General features: G+C 35.4%; 1 protein-coding gene across 1 annotated transcript; it reads right to left on the bottom strand.

Annotated features, from left to right (window-relative positions):
- Window positions 1–2,681: 2,681 nt before the first annotated feature.
- On the bottom strand, window positions 2,682–19,665 carry SPACA1 (sperm acrosome associated 1). Its single transcript, XM_028508382.2, has 7 exons — window positions 19,269–19,665; window positions 14,084–14,140; window positions 9,992–10,093; window positions 9,168–9,274; window positions 8,405–8,540; window positions 3,886–4,006; window positions 2,682–3,356 (listed from the first exon to the last, which is right to left on the bottom strand). The coding sequence occupies exons 1-7, from the start codon at window positions 19,540–19,542 to the stop codon at window positions 3,200–3,202; spliced, it is 954 nt and encodes a 317-aa protein (XP_028364183.1). The 5' UTR covers window positions 19,543–19,665; the 3' UTR covers window positions 2,682–3,199.
- Between the last annotated feature and the right edge of the window lie 249 nt (window positions 19,666–19,914).

The raw sequence follows: 19,914 nt of genomic DNA, 5'->3' as shown, positions 1-19,914 counted from the left end.
AGTACAGGAAGAACTTAATGAATGTCATTTGAATGACAAGATGAATGAAGGATTCTCCTGGTAAGGTATTATTTGAACACTTCACCAAATCCTGCCGCTCCATATGCAGAGACCGATGCCTTGAGTTCCAAAAGGAAAGCCTCTTCTTGATATATAATTGCTTGGCTTTACTTACCTTGGAGATACAGGTGCAAACTCCAAGATTTTCCCTGTAGATATGTTGGTAACCAGAAAAAATAACAGATGCCTGGAATATAGGATTAGATGGGAATTGGAAAATGTCTCTGGCCTAGTTTCCTTGGAGAGGAAAATAACTGGCCCCATTAATCTTAATTGGTGCATGGTAGAGACCTCATAAACTACGGCAGGGAGAGATCCCCCCAATGCACAGACTATAAGTGGCAAATGACAGAGGGTCTTCATGAGACCTGAAGTGATTTCATGGAAACCTGGAGCATATTATAATCTACTTCATATAAAGGTCATCAATTACTTTAACATATGCAATGTGGTCATAGTCCTTATGAGAGAAGAGCCCCTGGTCTTGGGAGTAGAGTGATTCTAACAAAGGCCATCAAGGTGAGTCTTAACCACTAGAAGGTCGCAGTAACACCCACAGACCTAAGAGGAAAAGTCCTACTATTGCCAAGGTGCATTGCTGATTTCCAGTGTCTTGTACATTGTGAAAGTCTAGCTCACTGAGACCTAACTCCTTGTAGGCAGATCTATCAGACGGTCCTGCTCAAAACTGTATTTCTAAATTGATGTAGTATTAACATTCATGTATGCTTTAATTTTGTCCCACAGACCACCAGAGAGTTTTGGAAATATTTCACCTGTGACACCTTCTGGGAGAGTAACAATGTGCACAGCACATCGAAGGGCAGTCATGTACTAAAGAAGTCTTCAACTTGCTTGACTGTGAAAACATCTGTTTTGGAAAACATTTGTGTCATTCAGAATAACCTTAGGGAGGTTGCTGTATTGAACAACCTCTAAATTAACAAAGTTTATTTCTCTTTCCTGATCCACATTCATTGTTGGCTGACTGGAGATCCCATGCCATGTAGTCCTCACATGGGGATCTAAGCATTTTTGGTTGTTCTAGCAGGGAAGGTGAATGTGGAGGAGAGACTGTTCCATTATGTGACACTGTCTGTCCCACAAGCTGGACTCAGGCCATAACAGAGGTTGCTTTCCATAAATTCCCGTTAGATACTGTCTGAATATAACTGATGTTTTTCTGACATAAATCAACACCCTTCCCTTCCTCCTGCTATGTGCTGGTTCCTGGAACAGGTTGTTGTTCTGACCTGGTCAAGCATGAAAAGTAACTTCTGTACCTGGCAGCATTCACACACAAGTACCTGCAACTATACCCATCTTTACCCGATATAATTCTCTGGCACCTGATAAGTAGCCCAGGGATCCATGTTGTCTTGTAGGTTCCCAAGACATGCCTCATATGTACCATAAATTTCCCTTAATCAACTCTATTATGAGACTGGAGTGGCCAGCCTCTTTCTTTGGTTTTTCCCTGCCTTCTGTTTACAAAGGTAGATTTTTGGTCTTGGAGATTTTCCCTGTGTCTGTGTGTACAAACAGTGAGCTTTGGAGGTTTTCATAGCGAAATGTTCTAGTTTGAAAGTCACACTTGATATGTTGGCTCATAACTCATCGGCTAGACCTGGTCACATTGCCCCACCCAAGCATTAGGGCTGAGGAGGCACTGTTCTACCATGTGCCTGGAAAGTAGACAGAAATATTCACTGAACATCACTGACAACAAAACCTGTTGACCTGTTGAATTTTTGGTGGTCATTGAAATACAGTCTAAAATCACTGCTGTTCATGGTTTTAAAAATAAAAATGGATAATAATTACTATTCAGGAATGTTCACCACCTATGGTAAACCTGCATGATCATACTCAATCAGGAATAAAAATGGGATGCTCGTTTTGGTTTTGTTTTCATACTTATCTGGGGGTGGGGGGAGATGGTACAGAGGAGTGTCAAAAGTAGAATATTTTGTGGAAACAATTTCTTTTCACTTACTTAAAGTCTCTAGTAAATTCCCACAGTAGTAAAAAAGGTAAAATATTTTTCTGGTTCATTTTTCACTGTTTCTCTCAAATACACATGCTATATGATAGAAAGAATAGATAATTCCACAACACAGACTATTTCTAGGTTACTAGAGGGAGGTATAAATGTCCATTTACAATGTCTTCTTCAGAGATGAGTGTCCATGCTATCATCAGATAAATCCCATAATGGCAATAAAGTTGGCATAGAATTCATTTAAAAATTAAGTACATTTTGTACTACTTTCATAACCTTTGGAAATTAATTTCTGATACAGTCTACATAATCAAATTATCTAATACCTTGGTATCTTGTCTGAGAGTTGTCCATAACTGTAACACATAATGATACAGGATAGAAAGCCAGTGATGAGGTTCAGAAATAGTACCTGGCTTTTAAAATGTTATCTCCTACATACCAAACACAATGAAGGTATTGTACTTAGTGGTTATTTAAAAGGCCTTAATTCACTGTTTCTGTGAGAAGTACAGGGTATGTTAAATTCATGTCATTTACTCAGCCACCTCCAGTTCCTCCCTGGTTCTTCTTTACATATTTCCTATATACAATCATGATTAAATTATCATGCAAAATGCTTTGAGAAAAGCTTGGCACGTAGTAGTCACTAAATCTTGTTATCATTGTTATTATTGTTATTATTTCATGTGTTACATGTGATGCTTAATGTGTCGTGATTGCAGAGACTCTAAAGTATGGTTGGCTTTAGCAAGTACAATCCAGTGCCCCAAGGAGGGAGAAAGTCTACTATGCAAGGTTTCTTCTATATTATATTTTTATTTTGGGGAAACAGAACAGGCAAATCACCTTAGAAGTAATCACAGTGACCAAAAATGTGTTTGGAAGACTTTGTGTGTTTGCACCTCTACATAAATGTTACCAATGATTACCTGAATTGTGAAACTTAGAGAATAAATTTAAAAGAGTTTTGGAAGTCTACTACAAAGATGTACTGATTAAAACAGCTCCTTCTCATACTATATTACCTTCAGGCTGGTAAATCACTTGCAATATGATTAAAGTATTTCACTATATATTTTATTTTTATAATAATGAATCTGGTATGCCCTACTTTCCTTTGCTTTGTTATATACATCATTCATTCCATTCACTTAAAGCATCATCGTCATGTCCAGTTGTTTCTGCTGGTGATCGGTCCAGAGAAGCTGAATCTTTACGTTTCAATGAAGTCCTCTCAGAAGGTATCCTAGTTGCTGAGGCTTTTGCTCCCCAGAAAGACTTTACTGCTGCCCTGGGAGATTAAACAGAAACAAAAAGAAAAAATCTCTTATAGGAAATAAAAACTAAAAATAGATTTACATTTAATTTTCTCTCTAGAAATATAGAAGTGCCTCCTTAGTCACAATTTATTTTTAGTGTGTGATACATCAGTTGCCTTGTGATAGTAGACTCCTCAATGTAATTCAGTGTAATACTCATGTAGGTATTAGAAATATTCTCATATAAATACATTGGTAGGTTACAATAACCAACTTTGGTGGTTGTGGTAATTGCAACTGGACAAACATTTATTCAACAAACTGTTTAAGCAACTACCATGTAAAATTGTAAAAACTGCATTTAGAAGCTCTCTCATGGCTGGGAGGCAAGTCAAGAGATTAGGTAGCCTGTCTGAGGGCAGTCGCAGCAAGAATGAAGGGAGTTAGTTTGAAGATACATGTGACAGGCATTGTGGTCAAGGCTTTGGATTCATCTGACAAGGGAGGGGCTGAGAGGAGGACATCGACCAAGGTGAGACTCACTTTCAGCCCTTCACCTACCAGTTTATAATTATGAAGATCAGTACAAAGATCACAAATATGCACATAACAACTCCTATAGTCAGCACAAAAACCAGGACTGCATCAGTGTCTGGTCGTCTTGATCTTTTCATCTGCAGCTCTAGAGGGAAAAACACATACCTGATGGTTATTACTACTGGGAAAAAGTAAATACAGAGCTAAGTGGAAACTTTATGTCTGAAAAACAATCCTAGAAATATACAGAAAGAATTAGTGGAAAGTTATAAATTAACTTGCTCTGCACATTCAAAATGTCCTTTTCAGATATGTAAGAACTTGACTTTGACAATGAACATTCTGGTACCCACCACTGGATACTACCAACAACCTTTTACTATCCATCTATTTATCCTTCTATCACATCTTATTTTTTTATGCATTTCAGAAAAACTCACTGATGTCTACATACTTCCCAGCAAAATTCTTCAAGTAGCATATAATTACTTATAGTTTATTATTTGCTTATATTTTTTCTTTTTGAGGTAAAATTTCAAACAATAACTTACACCATGATCTTAAATGTACATTTGTTTAGCTTTGGCAAATGCAAACACAGATGTAACTTAAACCCCTATCAAGACACAGAATATTACTATACCTCAGAAAGTTCCCTTGAGCCCCTCCCAGTTAGTTCTTGCCCCATCTTTCTGAGGCAACAACTATTCTGACTTTCTCTTCCACTGTACACTAGTTCTGCCTGTTCCAGAGCTTCATGGGAATGGAAACATGCAAGTATAGTATGTATTCTTTTATGTGGGTTTTTTAAAATCAGTATGATGTTTTAGAGATTCACCCATATTTGCAAATGCATCAATAGGTTTATTTTCTTTTCTTTCCTTTTTTTTTTTTTACTAATGAGTAGTATCCCTCAATTTGTTTATTCATTCTCTTATTGATGGGTATCTTGGCTGTTCCAGTTTGGGGCTATTATAAATAAACTGCTCTGAACATTTTTGGAGAAGTCATTCTGTGAACACACATTTTCATTTCTCTTGGATAAATACGTAAGAGTGGAACAGCAGGGTTACAGAGTAGAAGTACACTAAGTTTTCCAAGAGACTGCAAGATTTTTTCTTAAACTGTTCATAATGATTGTACATGTTTTATAATTTTTCTCCCAGATTTTGGCTGCTTATTCATTTTTCTAATGATTTCTTTTCATTAACTGAAGTGTTTAATTTTGGTGAAGCCTAATTTATCAATGTTTTCTTCTATGGTGATTGTTTTCTGAGTCATATCCAAAACTCCCTTGCCTACTCCTGAATCATGCAGATGTTCTCCTATGTTTCCTTTTTAAAGCTTTATGGGTTTAGCTTTTACAGTTAGGACAATAATAATCTCTGACTTTGTACATGTTGTAAGACAGCAGTTGAAGTTCATCGTTTTTCACACAAGTATCCACACACCACTTTTGACTCAGGCACCTTCTCCCATGTCATTATGCTCTTCCTATAAATAAGTCAAGTAGAGAAAAAACCATTCTACCATATGTGTTATGAAACTGTTGCATTGTAAATTGGTGAAAAGCCCATTTACATCAAGTATTACTTACTTTGTGCATTATATAGCTTTCTTGTGGCTCTTTCCTGTCCCCAGATCACAGAATCATAAAAGACTTAACTGAGGAACGACCAGATGTAACTATTGAATCATACTGGTAAGTAAATCAATACCCAAGGAGGTTTAATGATTTATGCAAGCTATGTTTTATGTATTTTTATATTTTAATTTTGGTAAGTACCATTATATCAGAAGTAGTCTTCTGTACGGGCAATCTCAACTGCTTATTGTCTGAGTGTTTCTTTCTATTTTTTAAACATCATGGAGTATAATTTTCCATTTTCCTTAGTAATTCTGGAGTTATATACTCAGTTTAGTGATCTCACTAAATAGTGCCAAGTATGACAGACAAATTACATCATATTTATAGTCCAACATGGTTGAATTTTAAAAATCTTTTTAGTTTTGATAATTTTAGGTTTATAGAAGCTGTGAGATTTTTTAAAGCTCAAGTAAAAGATATCCTTTTGGATTAAAACCTAAGAAGAAATACAAAATTCTTTTCCATTTATCTGCTACCCTATAATACTAGCCAAGAGAGGGTGAGGAATGAGGGGTATGAAAATTTTAGTTCATTTCAATAGTAGTCTCCTTACAGGGTTCATTTAGATTACTTTTATATCTAAAAACAAAAAAGGCTGCATTTCCTATTGAAATTTTCTAATGAAAAACACGCTGAGTTTTTTTTTAGTAAAACTCAGCTTATGTTTTATTAGTTTCCTAGGGCCATCATAACAAAGTACCACAAACTTGACTTAAAAACAAAGAAAATTTATTATCTCACAGTTCTGGAGGCTGAAATTCTGAATACAAGGTATTGGTAATGCCATGTTTCCTCGAAGGATTCTGTGGGAGGGTCCCTTCTCTCCCTCTTCTAACTTTTGGTAGCCCATGTGTTCCTAGGCGGAGGTGGCATAACTCTCATCTCTAACTCTGTTTTCTCACAGCTGTCTTCTCTTGAATGTATTTGTGTCTTCACATGGCATTCTCCTCTGCCTCTCTGTCTGTGTCTAAATTTCCCTCTTCTTATAAGGACACCAGATATATTGGATTCAAGTCCCACTCTAACATGTAAGATCCTATCTTAACTGAACTCATTACATCAGCAATGACCCTATTTCCAAATATGGTCACATTCTCAGGTTCTGGGAGTTAGAACTTCAAAATATCTTCTTAGGGGACACAATTCAATAAAAAAATGCTTAATTATGAAGGACAACTATTATAGAAGTGAAAAATCTGATATACAATGGAATGGATGGGAAATTTTCATTAACTAAATCATATTTACCCTAAAAATATTCAATTTTGTATTTGTTTCAAGCCAGCACCATATTGTGGACATTTATAACCAACACATTTGTTTGATGTCTAAACATGCAAAGGGTCTGTCATAGTAGTGTATCCAAATGTCATTTTAAAAGAAACTAATAGGTCCAAAATATTCTGAAAACATTTTATCACTTAACTAGTGAATCCATTGAGATGGCAGAGCTACCCCACCAGCCCTAAACTGCCATGACAGAGAAGTCAACTTTGTCTCATTTAAGGGCTGACGTTTTGGTGTCTGTGTGCCAGTCCTCCATTTACACACAGTCAAATGCACAACGCCCTCTGATTATGGGAGGAGTTAACCAGTGTGCAGTCCTAACAAAGGCCAATCTATGGGGACAAAAACCAAGAATGGTTCATGAAATCTATATCTTGAACTGGACTCATTGGTTTATTTTGTAGTTTGACAATGTTTGATTCTTTTTTGACTTTTATAGCACTTCATTGAAATTATCTTTTTAATAACACCTGATATCCCAACACAGGAATAAGATTATTAGCTTTCACTATCAAGATGGTTTTTTAAAGACACTACATAACACACCAAAGAACATTACAGTTTATTTTTTAAAACCGTCCCCAAAACAGTTTAGCTTGTTTTCAATTCAATATGTAGCTCAAGACTACAGCATAAATTCTTTCCTTGGGATTAAGAAATCCATGAACTCCCTTTAAAATTACAGGTAACTTTTGGCATGATTGTATCTGTGGGCATTTTCCAAGGAAAAGCCTCCTGAGCCTTGACCGGATTCTAAAAAACCCTGTAACCAAACCCCCATACTCCCAATAACAAAGATGACAACAACAAAAATGGTTAAGAAATCTGAACTAGTGGAAATAATTATTTGGATATACAAGACATCACAGTTTAAATGAAAAGGACATGTACATGGATCCATTTTTCAAGAGAAGCAGTTTCTGACATGTGAAACTATGTTCAGGACAAGATTTGCCTTTTTGTGATTGACACGGATTGATAACTATGATTGTTTCATCAAAAATATTTTCTTCAAATGAGTAATTTTTAAGACATGCCCTGATATAACACTTCTTAATTTTATTTAATTGTACCAAAATTTTTATAAGCATTCATGAGAATCCCAGGTATCTATTTTTACTTTTGTGATAGAAGTAAAAGTAAGAATATAATCCAGGCTAGAGGACTGTTTTTCAGGGATATTTCAGGAATACATCAGTTTCCCAAGTACTGCACGTCTGACTTCACCTTGAGAAATCTTTTTCTAGGGGCTGACCAAATGTCAGCCCTTAAATGAGACAAAGTTGACTTCTCTGTCATGGCAGTTTAGGGCTGGTGGGGTAGCTCTGCCATCTCAATGGATTCACTAGTGCTCAATGGAGCACTACTTTGTAGAAAAGTGTAAGTGATATAAACCAGTGGTTCTCAAACTGTGATCTCTGCCAGCAGCACCTGGGAACTAGCTAGAATTATAAATTCTTGTGTCGCCCCTGCCCGAGATCTAGGGATCTACTGAATTGGAAACCCTGAGAGTAAGACTAGCCATCTGTGTTTCAAGAAACCCTCCAGGTGATTCTGATGCTCTCTAAAGTTTGAGATAAGCAAACCAAAACATTGCTGGGCACTTACCATTTGATGTATAGACTGTGAATTTAATAGATGCTACTATTTCATTATTATCCAAGGTATCACACTCAAAAGCCAAGGGATGAATTTGCCTGTGTACTTCCAGGATTGCTGAATCATTTACAAGTATAATGGGTTGCTATTTTAAAAGAAATAAAGTATCAATATTTGACATGCAAACTTAAGATCAGGAAACAATTTTATTTCCTGTAACCAAAAAAAAAAAGTCACTATCTCTCAGTCTAGGTCAGTAATTAATTATGCACATGGATTTTGGAGTCAGACAATCCAGATATCAAGTACCAATCCTACCACTTCTTGCTTGTGTGACCCTGAACAAGTTACTCTCTGCATCTCAGTTGCTTATCTGTAAAATGGGTATAATGATAGAAATTACTTCATAGAATAGTTATGTAGGTTAAAAGAAACACAAACATTTGGTATATGTCTGGCACTTAATAAGCCCTCAATTAATGTCATCGACTATTATCATTAATACAATTCCTATGTGTACAAATGAAAACCTTGCTTCCAAAATAAAATACTTTCTAAAAAATGAATATTTTTAAGTTTGGATAATAGTTGATGCTAAAACATAAGTGAGTAAATAATAAAAAAATTAAATTCCAATAATAATAAAGTATGATTTTAACTTCATTTTTGCGAACTGCTTTTAAAGTGAAAGTTTTCTGACAGTCATCAAGCACTGAGAAATACATTTTATGACTCACTAGAGAGCACCAAATTACATACATTCATTGCTCACCTGCTCTGGCCTTAGAAGCTTCCAAACATATTTGAAACGATTTGCAGGAGTTGTATGAACACATGCCAGTCTGACACTATCAAGACTTTCTGATAGTGGTTTACCCCCTGAAAAAAAATTAAATACATAATACCACTGAGCAGTGTAAATTACGTGATTACTTTATGAACAATACTACTTTTCAAAGCCACCTCCAATCTTAAAATCAATTCTATGCTGGAAGTTATCAAACTTATTATTGAGAATTTGAGTGTAGAAGAGCAGGGAGGAGTGATGGATACAAGATAAAGTCACCAAAAGAAGAAGGTAGGAGATACCATAGCTATCTGTTCCTTCTGCAAAATAAATTGTGGAGAAGAGATATAGTATGAGCAAACAACTCAAACTCTATTAGAGACTTTGAGATCTACTAGTGGCTTCCAGTTGCCTGGTTACAGACCCCCATTAGATATAATGAACTCTCAAAGTAGTGTAATTTGATATAGAACATCATTTAAATTTTAGGATTACCAATCTACTGTTAAATTGTCCTGACCAAAGTGTTAAAAGCATTTTACTATAGGATAGTCTTGACCACAGATTCAGTGAAATAAGGTTATAGTGTACCAAAGAGAATATATGTTAAATTTTAGACATCAATGAGAAATGTAAGGAAAAAGCAGAAAGTTATTCAGAGGTATAACTATCTAGAGAAGTGAAATTTTAAGTTTTACTATGATTTCCTTTCAGTGTATCAATTCCACTCATGACAACCTGAGGTTAAGGATATTTCCCCAGAGTAAACTCTACCCCCTTCAGTCTCTCTCCAATAGAGTCCTACTCACAGCCACAGTCTACTGGTCCACGGCATTCTTCCACCCGTACAACACACTTAGATTCACCTCCAGGGCATCCATTTGTTAATATAACTTCTCTAATACCAACACCTTTGATAAAAGAAATTGGCAAATGTTTGAAAAAAAGTGAATTCCACAGAACTTTTTTTTACCATCTAAGTCTTTTTTGAGATTTGTCTCCTAATTTCAGAAATTAAATTCCCAAATTCTGATTGATAACATTTAAATTTTTTAAGCCCCTCATTTTAAATTATTTCATAAAACAGCATTTCTGAGAGTTACATGTAACATGACCCCTTCTGGATGTTACCATTAGAAAAAGAATTCCATGATTATATACATTTACTGATGATACATTAAATAAAATTAAAGGGACATTTTTACTACAGAATTTTGGGAGAATTTTAATATACTAATAAATTAACATGTTATTGTGTACAAATTTCCATTGATGTAACATGTAAAAGTTTTACATTTTAACATCTTTGAAATTAGAATGCATCTTAGAATTGATGGCATATCACAAATTGGCAGTACTTTTCTTTATGGAGGTGCATAAATTATGCTTCTTACAGCCAATAAGGTTTTAGATTGAATGAAATACAGTAGTACATAGAATGTCCCAAATTTATTTGACCATAGTTTTAGGAGGGATAAGGGAGCTTGAAGCTTCTGGGGGAAATTCCAAAATTACATTTTAACATAAATAAAGTTTTTTAATATTTAGATTTTACATGAAATATAGCAGGAAAAACTATTAATGATCAAATCTCCATTTCCAACAAGATACTCTCTTTAGAATTGCCACACATTTTTATAACAAAAAATCCTTTACTAACTGATCTCAAATCTCCACTGAGTTTGTCTTTCATCACCAGAATTGAGGGAGATGATAAAATGCTTGATCAGCAACATGTTGAACATGTACTGGGATAAATAATTACAGATGAAAAGGGGGCCACATACCAAACCTGATAAGCCCAGAGGAGCCTGCATGGATGACCTTGTAGTTGGGCCTTACAAACCATCCACATAAGGTGGTCTGAACATAAAAATTCCTAACTAAAAACAAATCATGGTGGGTAGACACATCTTAGGCCTGTAGTTCCTTTGACAATGGTCAATCTTTACCTTTAGTGAGCCTATTATCTTTCTGCATGTAAGATAACGTATCTTTAAAATGTCAAAGTAATCACTTCCAGATCCCTCAAGCCACAACTGCAGGCCTGAGAGCACAAGACCACAGAACCATCATTGTTATATTGTCTCCCCTCCCTGCTCCTGCCATACCATCTCTGTGTATTGTAAATGCTAATTACTGACTATCCTATACCCACCAATGTAAAAGAATTATGTTTCCCTATTTTGCCCTTTTTTATCCAGTCCCAGAGAATTCCCCACTTTGCTTTCCCCTGCCCTCTTAATCTACCATCAATGGAAGTCATGCACCCTCCTTAAGTCTCCTTCTTTTATTCTAATGTATAAAATAAGCTGCAATACTGGCATTCCCCAGAGCATTTTCTCAATCTGCTGAGATTTTGCTTCCCAGCAATTGTTGTCAGTTTGGCTCAAATAAACTCATAAACTCTACAGGTTTGGATATTTCTTAAGTGGACATGACCTATGACAAGACTGTATAGTCACAGGTTAAGGAATTATCCATCTCGATTTTGTTTGCTAGAATCCCTTTTCCAACCCCTCATTTATGATTTACAAGATGTTAATCATAAAATCCATTCTCAAAGACAAAAAGAAGTTGAAATCTAGAGATGGCTTACAATAGCACCTTCTCAAAGTTTAGTATGCATGCAAATCACCTGGAGATCTTACTAACATGAAATTCTGATTCAGTAGGCTCTGAGATTCTACACTTCTAATAAGCTCCTAGGCTATGTGGCTACTCTCTGGACCAAATTTTGAGTAGCAATGGAGAGGATTCCATATAAGTAAGGACATGGAAGTTCAAAAGAGGAAAGGTCTATTTTGATTAAAAGAGGAGCCTAAGAAGGACTATAGTATGGTTCCACTTGAATTTATGAAAGGTACCTCTCTAGAGGTACACCTTTATTCTGAAATGCATAAAAAGCTTTACAAGGAGATGTCTTATGTATTTATTTATTTAGCCAAATTCAGTTCATTGCAATGATGTGTATAGGTGTGAGATTTTCTTTAAGTCCATGTAACACATAAAAATCTGCCTGTGTGTTCCAGAAAAAGAAAACTTTTTCACTGCTACAATATTGTTTTGAGAGTTCCAAAAATTTTTTCATTAAAGCATTTTTTCCTCTAAATAGTTGTCATAAATTGAAGATTTTTAAATATTTAAAAAATATTTTAGATGTAAAATGTTGTCTTTTCTGGTTTATTTTTTCTTCTTAGAACTTATCACCATCTGACATATCACATATTTTACTTTTATTTATCACTTTGCCCCAACTAACATATATACTCCTTGAAGGCATAATTTCCTCTGCTTTGTTCAGTGTTATATTCCCAGCACCTATAACAATGCCTGGCACATTGTAGACCTAAATAAATAAATAATCTAAAATCCCCCAAACAGAAAATCATTTGTTGAATGAACATATATATAATGCATAATTTCTGAAGCACATTTTAAATAATAGCATAAGAGAATATATCAATTAGTAGAATTGTCATAAAAATCATTCTCATGAAAATGTCTCCCCTTGTACCCACTTAAGTGCCCAACTCCACGAGTTCCACAATATCTTCTGCCAAATTATTTCCATGTCGAAAACAATGTGACCAAATAAAGCAAGCATTACTTGTTAAAAAAAAAAGGAAATGTCTCAAGCAACAGAAGAAAGATATAAATTGCAAATGAATAATCACAGGTTTATTAAATGGATTCTTCTCATTTTCTTTCATTCATTAAGAACTTAAGGTTTAAAAAAAAACAGGCTGAAAGCTATCTCAAGAGAGAGAAAGTGGGACAGTTGTTTTCAGGGCTCAGGGGAGGCAAAGCGGAGAGTTAGTGTTTAATGCATACAGAAGTTTTTGGGGAGATAATAAAAAATTCTGGTGATATATGTGCTCAATGTCACTGTGTACATTTAAAAATGGTAAAAATGTTTACGTTAGGTATATTTTTCCACACACATTCACACACAAAAGCTATCTCAAACATTTTAGGTATAATTTTTGACCAGAAAAATATTGTTCTGATCTAGATCTGCATGGATTTCATGTCTTTTCACCCTCTGGTTTTTGTCTTTCCCTTCCATCACTGTCTCTTTTTTCCTCAAGGCAGATTCCATTTAAAACAAACTTAATTTCATTGTGAATTATCTATTTTTTCAGCATGCTACTCTGTAGTGGTTCTGAAAAGATGGTCTTCTAACCAGCAGCATCAGCTTCATTGGTGAACTTGTTTAGAAATATAAATTTCTCAGCCTCCCCAAAGGCCTAGTGAGTTACAAACTCTAAGGAGGCCCAGCAACCTGTGTTTCAAGAAGTCCTTCAGGAACTTAGGGTGAACAGTTAAGTTTGGGAAACACTGGTCTATTTTAGAATATGTGTTGCCTTAATTTCACCATGTCAGAGATTTTATGTCCAATTTCTCTTTATGGAATGATCAAAATAAGCCATAGTCATTGAATATTATCTCCCCCACAAAATCAATATCTCTTTTCTCCACAATAAGATGTATAAATTGGAGAAATGTAGAATTTGGTATAGACTATTAAAAATAAGCAAATTTCTTGATAGATTTGCCAACACAGTATGTGAGAAGACATCTGTGAGATGCATGACAAGATTTTTCACCTTCTGAACATCTGTGAGAGAAATAAAGTTGTACTTTGGTGAAGGCAGTGCATGTGCCAAAAAATATAGGGAGCTATATAGGCTTCATATAAGTCTTAGAGATTATAAACTGATATATCCAACCCTCTAGAGCAATCAGCTTATGTTTTGTGTGTGAATTACAGTCATTAGAAACAGAAATCAATGAAGGATGAATGAGAGTATGCAAATTACAATTAAAAAATTGTCACATTATTTTTACCTTTCCTCCCCCCAAATTACAACATTGTTTATGTGCTCTATGCTACTTACCACATGTAACGGTGCACATCCCATATTCTACTTCTTTGACTACTTTCACATTTGAAACTAAACATAAAGCACAAAGACACATTATTTAATCACATGAAAACTTTTCTAGTGAAAGATTCTTATTTGGGAATGGAGAACACAACTACTTATCATATGGGAAGCAGACATTTTTAAAGCTTTATTAAATCAGAAAAACAATACTACTCCAAGTACATCTATTATTATTTAAATCAAAAGAAGCTTAAACCTTTAAGGTAATAAACTAAGAAATAACTTATAAAGTTTATATTAAACCTTATATATAACAAAAATAATTTTTCATTAGTTTAATACACAGTAAGTTTCAAGCTCTATAGAAGGTCAGAAAAAAACACAAAAAAGCCAGCTAATCATAAGGCCCAATTTTTTTTCCAATTCTCTATTTCCAAAAAATTTGAGTGTGTCATTTTTGTCCAAAACAGAAGTCTTTATATGAAGTGTTCATTAAAATCATGTGATATAGATTGAGTCTATTCATTCTCAGTTTAAGATGGTAAATTAGTCCTATGAATTTACTTCAACACTTTATTAGCAGGATAATCTAGGAATATACAAGTATTTGAGTAGATATTGTTTTCAAATCACATGAAAAGGTGCCTCTTTTTTTTCTCATTGTTCTGAAGTATTGCATGAATTCCACTAGCTATAGTATATAACCAATACTTTATAGTTCAGATTAGGACTAAAACCTCAAAGGAAAAAAATATTAAATGAGGTGTTAGAAGACAATTTTTAAAAGATATTATATCCTGAGGCAACAGTATTGCATGGGAAAATCCATTGGAATTGGAGTCTAAATTGCTGCTTCTACCACTAATTAATTAGCTGTTTTGAGTTTGAGTAAGTTACTCAAACTCTGTCATGTCCAGTTAACCCTTCTGTAAAATTTAAAGAGGAGGACCTACCTCATTTAACCATTGTAACAATAAATGAGGGAATGTGTGTGAAAACATTCTGTAACTTGTTTAGTGTTATAAAAATGCTTAAGATATAACCTCATTCACACTTTTTTGTACTTATTGATTTCATATAATTGTAAGATTTTTTCTATTTTTATGACTGCAAGACAGTGTTTTCATGAACACTTTTATTATATACTTATATGCACCAAATGCAGTGCCTTGAATATATAGGAAGCATTAGATGTATTAAATATTGACTTTGTTAAATAAATTATTTGGGTTATCATGATCAATTTTGAATTGATATTTTTACTTGAAAGACTTAGATACTTTCTACTGGAACACTATGAAATATAAATTAAAAGCCAAATCTTGAACATAGAAAACACAGGAAGGAAAATGTGTACTAGATTACTTTTAAATAAAACTTCTTTTCAAAAAACATTAAAAAAAAACAATTAATCAGCTCTACTGGTCATTATCTATGCTATGTTGGGAAACTTACTTAACTTCTACTAACTTTAAAGAAAAATGAGATTCAATCAGGTTGTCTTCAAAGTTCCTTTCAACTTTGATTACTGATATCCCATGAGGTCATTCATGACCTTCTTTTTGATGGGGATCCTACAATAATTGGTCAGGGAAATTCTATTTGTCTGGACTTCAGTGTAGTATTTGTCAAAATTTCCCATTATATACCTATGAGGAAAAAGGAAAAATATGATCTGCACATCAGCATGATTTTATGTGTAACTTCTTAAATAGTAAGATATACTGATGCTAATTAATCAGTGGTATCAATGTGGTAGGAGTCATGTGTCACAGGACTCTGGCCTGGTCAACATTTTTAATGACTTGATAATGCTGATTTCATGCTGACTGAATCTGTGGACTCTGCAAAACTAGAAAAGATAGTAAATATGTTAAAAGATAAATATGGATCTAATAATGACAGGGCAGAATACTAGACAAATCTGACAAAATGAAACCATAGAGAAATAAAGTCTTGTATGTAGAGCTAAAAAGTCAACTGTCCCCAGAATACTTTACAGGTGAAAATGAGAGTTCAATAGTGAGTTTAATAGGGATCAAGAGTGTAACAAGGGTTCCCTAAAAATCTACTGGGTCTTAGACTATGCTGATAAAAGCTTGGGGTCCATAATGATACAGCTAACGACCTTGCTTTTTAATTATGGCCAGATCCTGAAATGTTCTCTTCAATTTCAGACAGGATACTTTAACTGTTGGTATATACCATCAGAGTTCAATTTAGATTTTTTAGTTTCTTTTTTTAAAGTTGACTTTTAAGGTTGGTAGTTCATGATTTTTAATTTCTTAGAGGACTTCCAAAGAAAAAGGGAAAATACTATATAGTTATATTTATATAGGATACAACTCATTTTATAAAATAAAACTCATCCTATCTTATGACTATTAGGTCTGTTTTTGGTCACTTTTATAAATATAAAAGTAAATAGGTTAATAGTAAATTTATAAATCTTAGATTTATAGTATCATATGTTAGTGATTTTTCCTATATTCTGAAACATTTTGTTATTTCATCAAACATAATGATGGTTTTGGGGCTTACTTATCAATTATTCCCAACTTTGTTTTTTAAAAAAGACTAAAATAATAAAATGGAAGAATAGTTAGAATTGCCTAGAAGGATGACATAATTGTGAAATAAATCAGCTATTACATCATCCTTTGTTTTCTTATTGCTTTGCCCAAAGTATCATATCATCTTTCAGGAAGATATAAAAGAAGTTTAGAGGTACCTTTCTCATAGTCTATTTTCAGCTTTCATTGAACACAATTGAGATTTTAGAATTTTTTTACTTCCTTTTGTCTTTAATGGCAAAGAAAAGAATATTGACAGAGAAAATATTTTACAGTTATTGGATGAATCAGAAGATGAACATAGAGAAACAGATAACAGCACTTTGGATGCTAATGCTGATGGTAAAATTGACTGCATAAGCAAAATTAGAGATGATATCTTAAATGAATATCCTAGATGAATTCTCTAACTCAAGAATCCATGAATTAACATTATATTTCTAAGATTGAATAGGATACATGACATTCTTATCCAGTTAGTCCTTTCAAAAGAAAGGACTTAATCCTGAAATGTTTTGTGAAAATGAGCCAGACCATACTGTTTCGTTAAAAGGATACAGAGAGTATGCTTTCCTTTTTAAAGCTGTTTATATACCAAAATTTACTTGTTAGGTTTGTAAACAGACAAATCAATGGCAGGCGTGTATACAAAAGCGAATGGGGGAAAAAAACAGGAGATGTAGAAATGAATAAAGTCATTGGACCAATAATTCTAATTGTTTATAAATCTAAGATGAAAATGTTTTTGAAAATACAGAGAAAGAATATGGCAGTCTTCTCTTCAACAAAATATGTGCCTTCATGATTTTCAAAAGTATTGTTTTGACAATGCAAGTGCAAAAAGAACAAGAGTAATAATAACAAAAATTTATTAAAGATGTACTTGAAATCTGGAATCAGTATTTACAAGATGGATGTATTTCAGATTCATGCATAACCAATGAGCTTTTAGTTGTACTCAAAGTACTTCATCCATACATCTTCAAAACCAGGAAAAATGAACTAAAAATTTGGGGTTTTCCACATTTAAATTCTTATTTAAATTTCAAATAAGTTGTTTTCACTGTGCCTTTATTCTTCCTTTTGAAGTTGTTTGTAAAACACCTTAAAAGTAAAAAACAAACAAATAACCTAAATGTCCAATGGATCATAAATGGTGTTGAATATTTTTATACTGGTCCACTGAGGATTAAGAGGGACTTCACCAAATTCTAATAATGACCTGGAAATATTCAGATCTTGGACACCTTAGATTATTTAAAGTTCTGGATTCTACTTTCCCCAGGAAAAAGCAGCTATGCATGAAATTGCATATATAAAATTCCAGAAGGACATGGACTCCCTGAAGCTCACCAAAAAAGAAATGGAGAAGACTGAGAGAATAAATAACCTTCCAGCATTTGAATTTGAATCTAAGGCGTAATTCCATTAACTAGGTTTACCCTAAACTCCATTTAGCATTTTCCACCTAGAACTATCTCTTGACCAGTTTAATACTAAAAGTGTCAATTCAATTACTTTTAAAACGAATGTGAAGCAGTAGCTACTATGCTTTAGAACATGTTGTTCTCTTCTCTAGTCCTTTTCCATTTTCACATTTCCAAAGTCAAGGACCTCTCCAAGCTCTCTGTAATGTAATCAAGGCAATAACAAACCTGGGTCCCACCCTTAACCTCAGATAGTTAATTTCTTTCTGTCACCGAGGGTCGCTATCTGTCATCAGGAAATAAAAGAAGGGCTGATAAATATAGCACCTACTCTATATGCATAGAAGATGTGAGACTGCCAAGGATATTAGAAGAATCTCAGCTGGGTCATTTATGAGGGAAGGGAATCATTCTCCTCTAGATGGCTGCAAACCTGCAACTGACCTTTTACCTACCAGCATGTGAGTTACGAATCAATATAACATGTACAACAGCGTGTCAAGTTTTATCGCTTAATGAGCCAGCAGAATAAGGCAAATTTATGTACCAAGCACAAGCTCATTCTCCGTTGGTTACCATGTTATCATCTAACAAAGCCACTAGTTGGATCCCTTGATAGGTGTTTTCTAAGGCCATTACTCCTTTGCGGTTGGAAATTGAATGAATAAACCACCAAGCTGCAGAGATGCTCAAGGCTGGGGCTGCAAGACGCTGACATGGGACTTTGGGAAGTTTTGTCAGCATATTGATCTACCTAGATGTGTAACAACAAGGGAAATTCTGAATTCCATTGTGTTCTAACATAAAGCACAAATATAAAAAGAAGAAAGACCTCAAACCGTCTAGAACTTTTTAAAAAATCTACACTGGGGAAGAAAAACAACTGAGGGAGTCAAAATAATTTCAATTTGTGAAAGACCACTTCTGACGCCTACCACTCAAAAAAAAAAAAATCTTTTTAAGAGTACCTCTGTAGCAACTTCTATATATGGGATTGTTCAGCTTGCTGTGTCCCTGGAAAAATTAACGTGTCTTTCTTCAAGGCCATTATGTGTGTGAGAAATGTATAAATTCGGGGCTGTTGGCCGAAGAGCTCTACAAACATTAACAGGGATCATTCTCACTGTCCTCAAAGAGCTGGGCTTTGCCCTGAACAGGTGCCTTTGTCTCCACCAAGGATCCTCCCACCCTCACCATCCTCCTCGGTCTCAGGCGGGTGGATGTGCTCAGGCTCGCCGAGGTCAGTCACGGTCTCCTCCTCGGCCTCGCTCTCGTTCTCGTATAGGTTGTCGCCCTCGCTTTCGCCCTCGCCTTCGCCCTCGCCTTCGCCTTCGCCTTCTGTGCGGGCCAAACCGGGATCCTGGACGGAGGTGACATTGGTCCCGCATGCGGACTGGATGCCCGCCAGGAACAGCCAGCCAACAGCAAGCAGCAGTCTCGCGGAGCTGCCCGCGCCCCCGGGCCTCATGGTTTTCGGCCCCACGGCCGCCCAAGGCTCAGTAGCAGCTGCCCGCTCTCGACTAGAAGTGCGTCGAAGAAAGGAGCCGCGGGTCTCCGAACCCCCTCCCCCCACCCTTGCCGCACCCCGGCAACCACTAAGGCGTCACAGCTTGACCCTCGCTCGATCGCCTGGTTCTTGGCGCAGGAGGAAAGCGCGCGGACCCGCCAGCGTCGCGCCTCCGCCTGCGTCGCCCTCCAGGGCCACTTCTGACCGAGCCACTTCCGGTGTTCTCGACGTGCTCGCGGCGCGTCCCTCAGCTAGTGAGGCTGGGGTCTGGCACCGCCCTGGCCCAGTTCCCTCATCCTGGGTGCACAGAGACGTTCTTCCTTCCTACCTGTA

The sequence above is a fragment of the Phyllostomus discolor genome, chromosome 4 (assembly GCF_004126475.2).
Source record: "Phyllostomus discolor isolate MPI-MPIP mPhyDis1 chromosome 4, mPhyDis1.pri.v3, whole genome shotgun sequence".
In the NCBI taxonomy this organism is placed as follows: Eukaryota; Metazoa; Chordata; class Mammalia; order Chiroptera; family Phyllostomidae; genus Phyllostomus; species Phyllostomus discolor.
The sequence above is the reverse complement of the archived record's forward strand: the minus strand, read 5'-3'. Positions and strand labels throughout refer to the sequence as shown.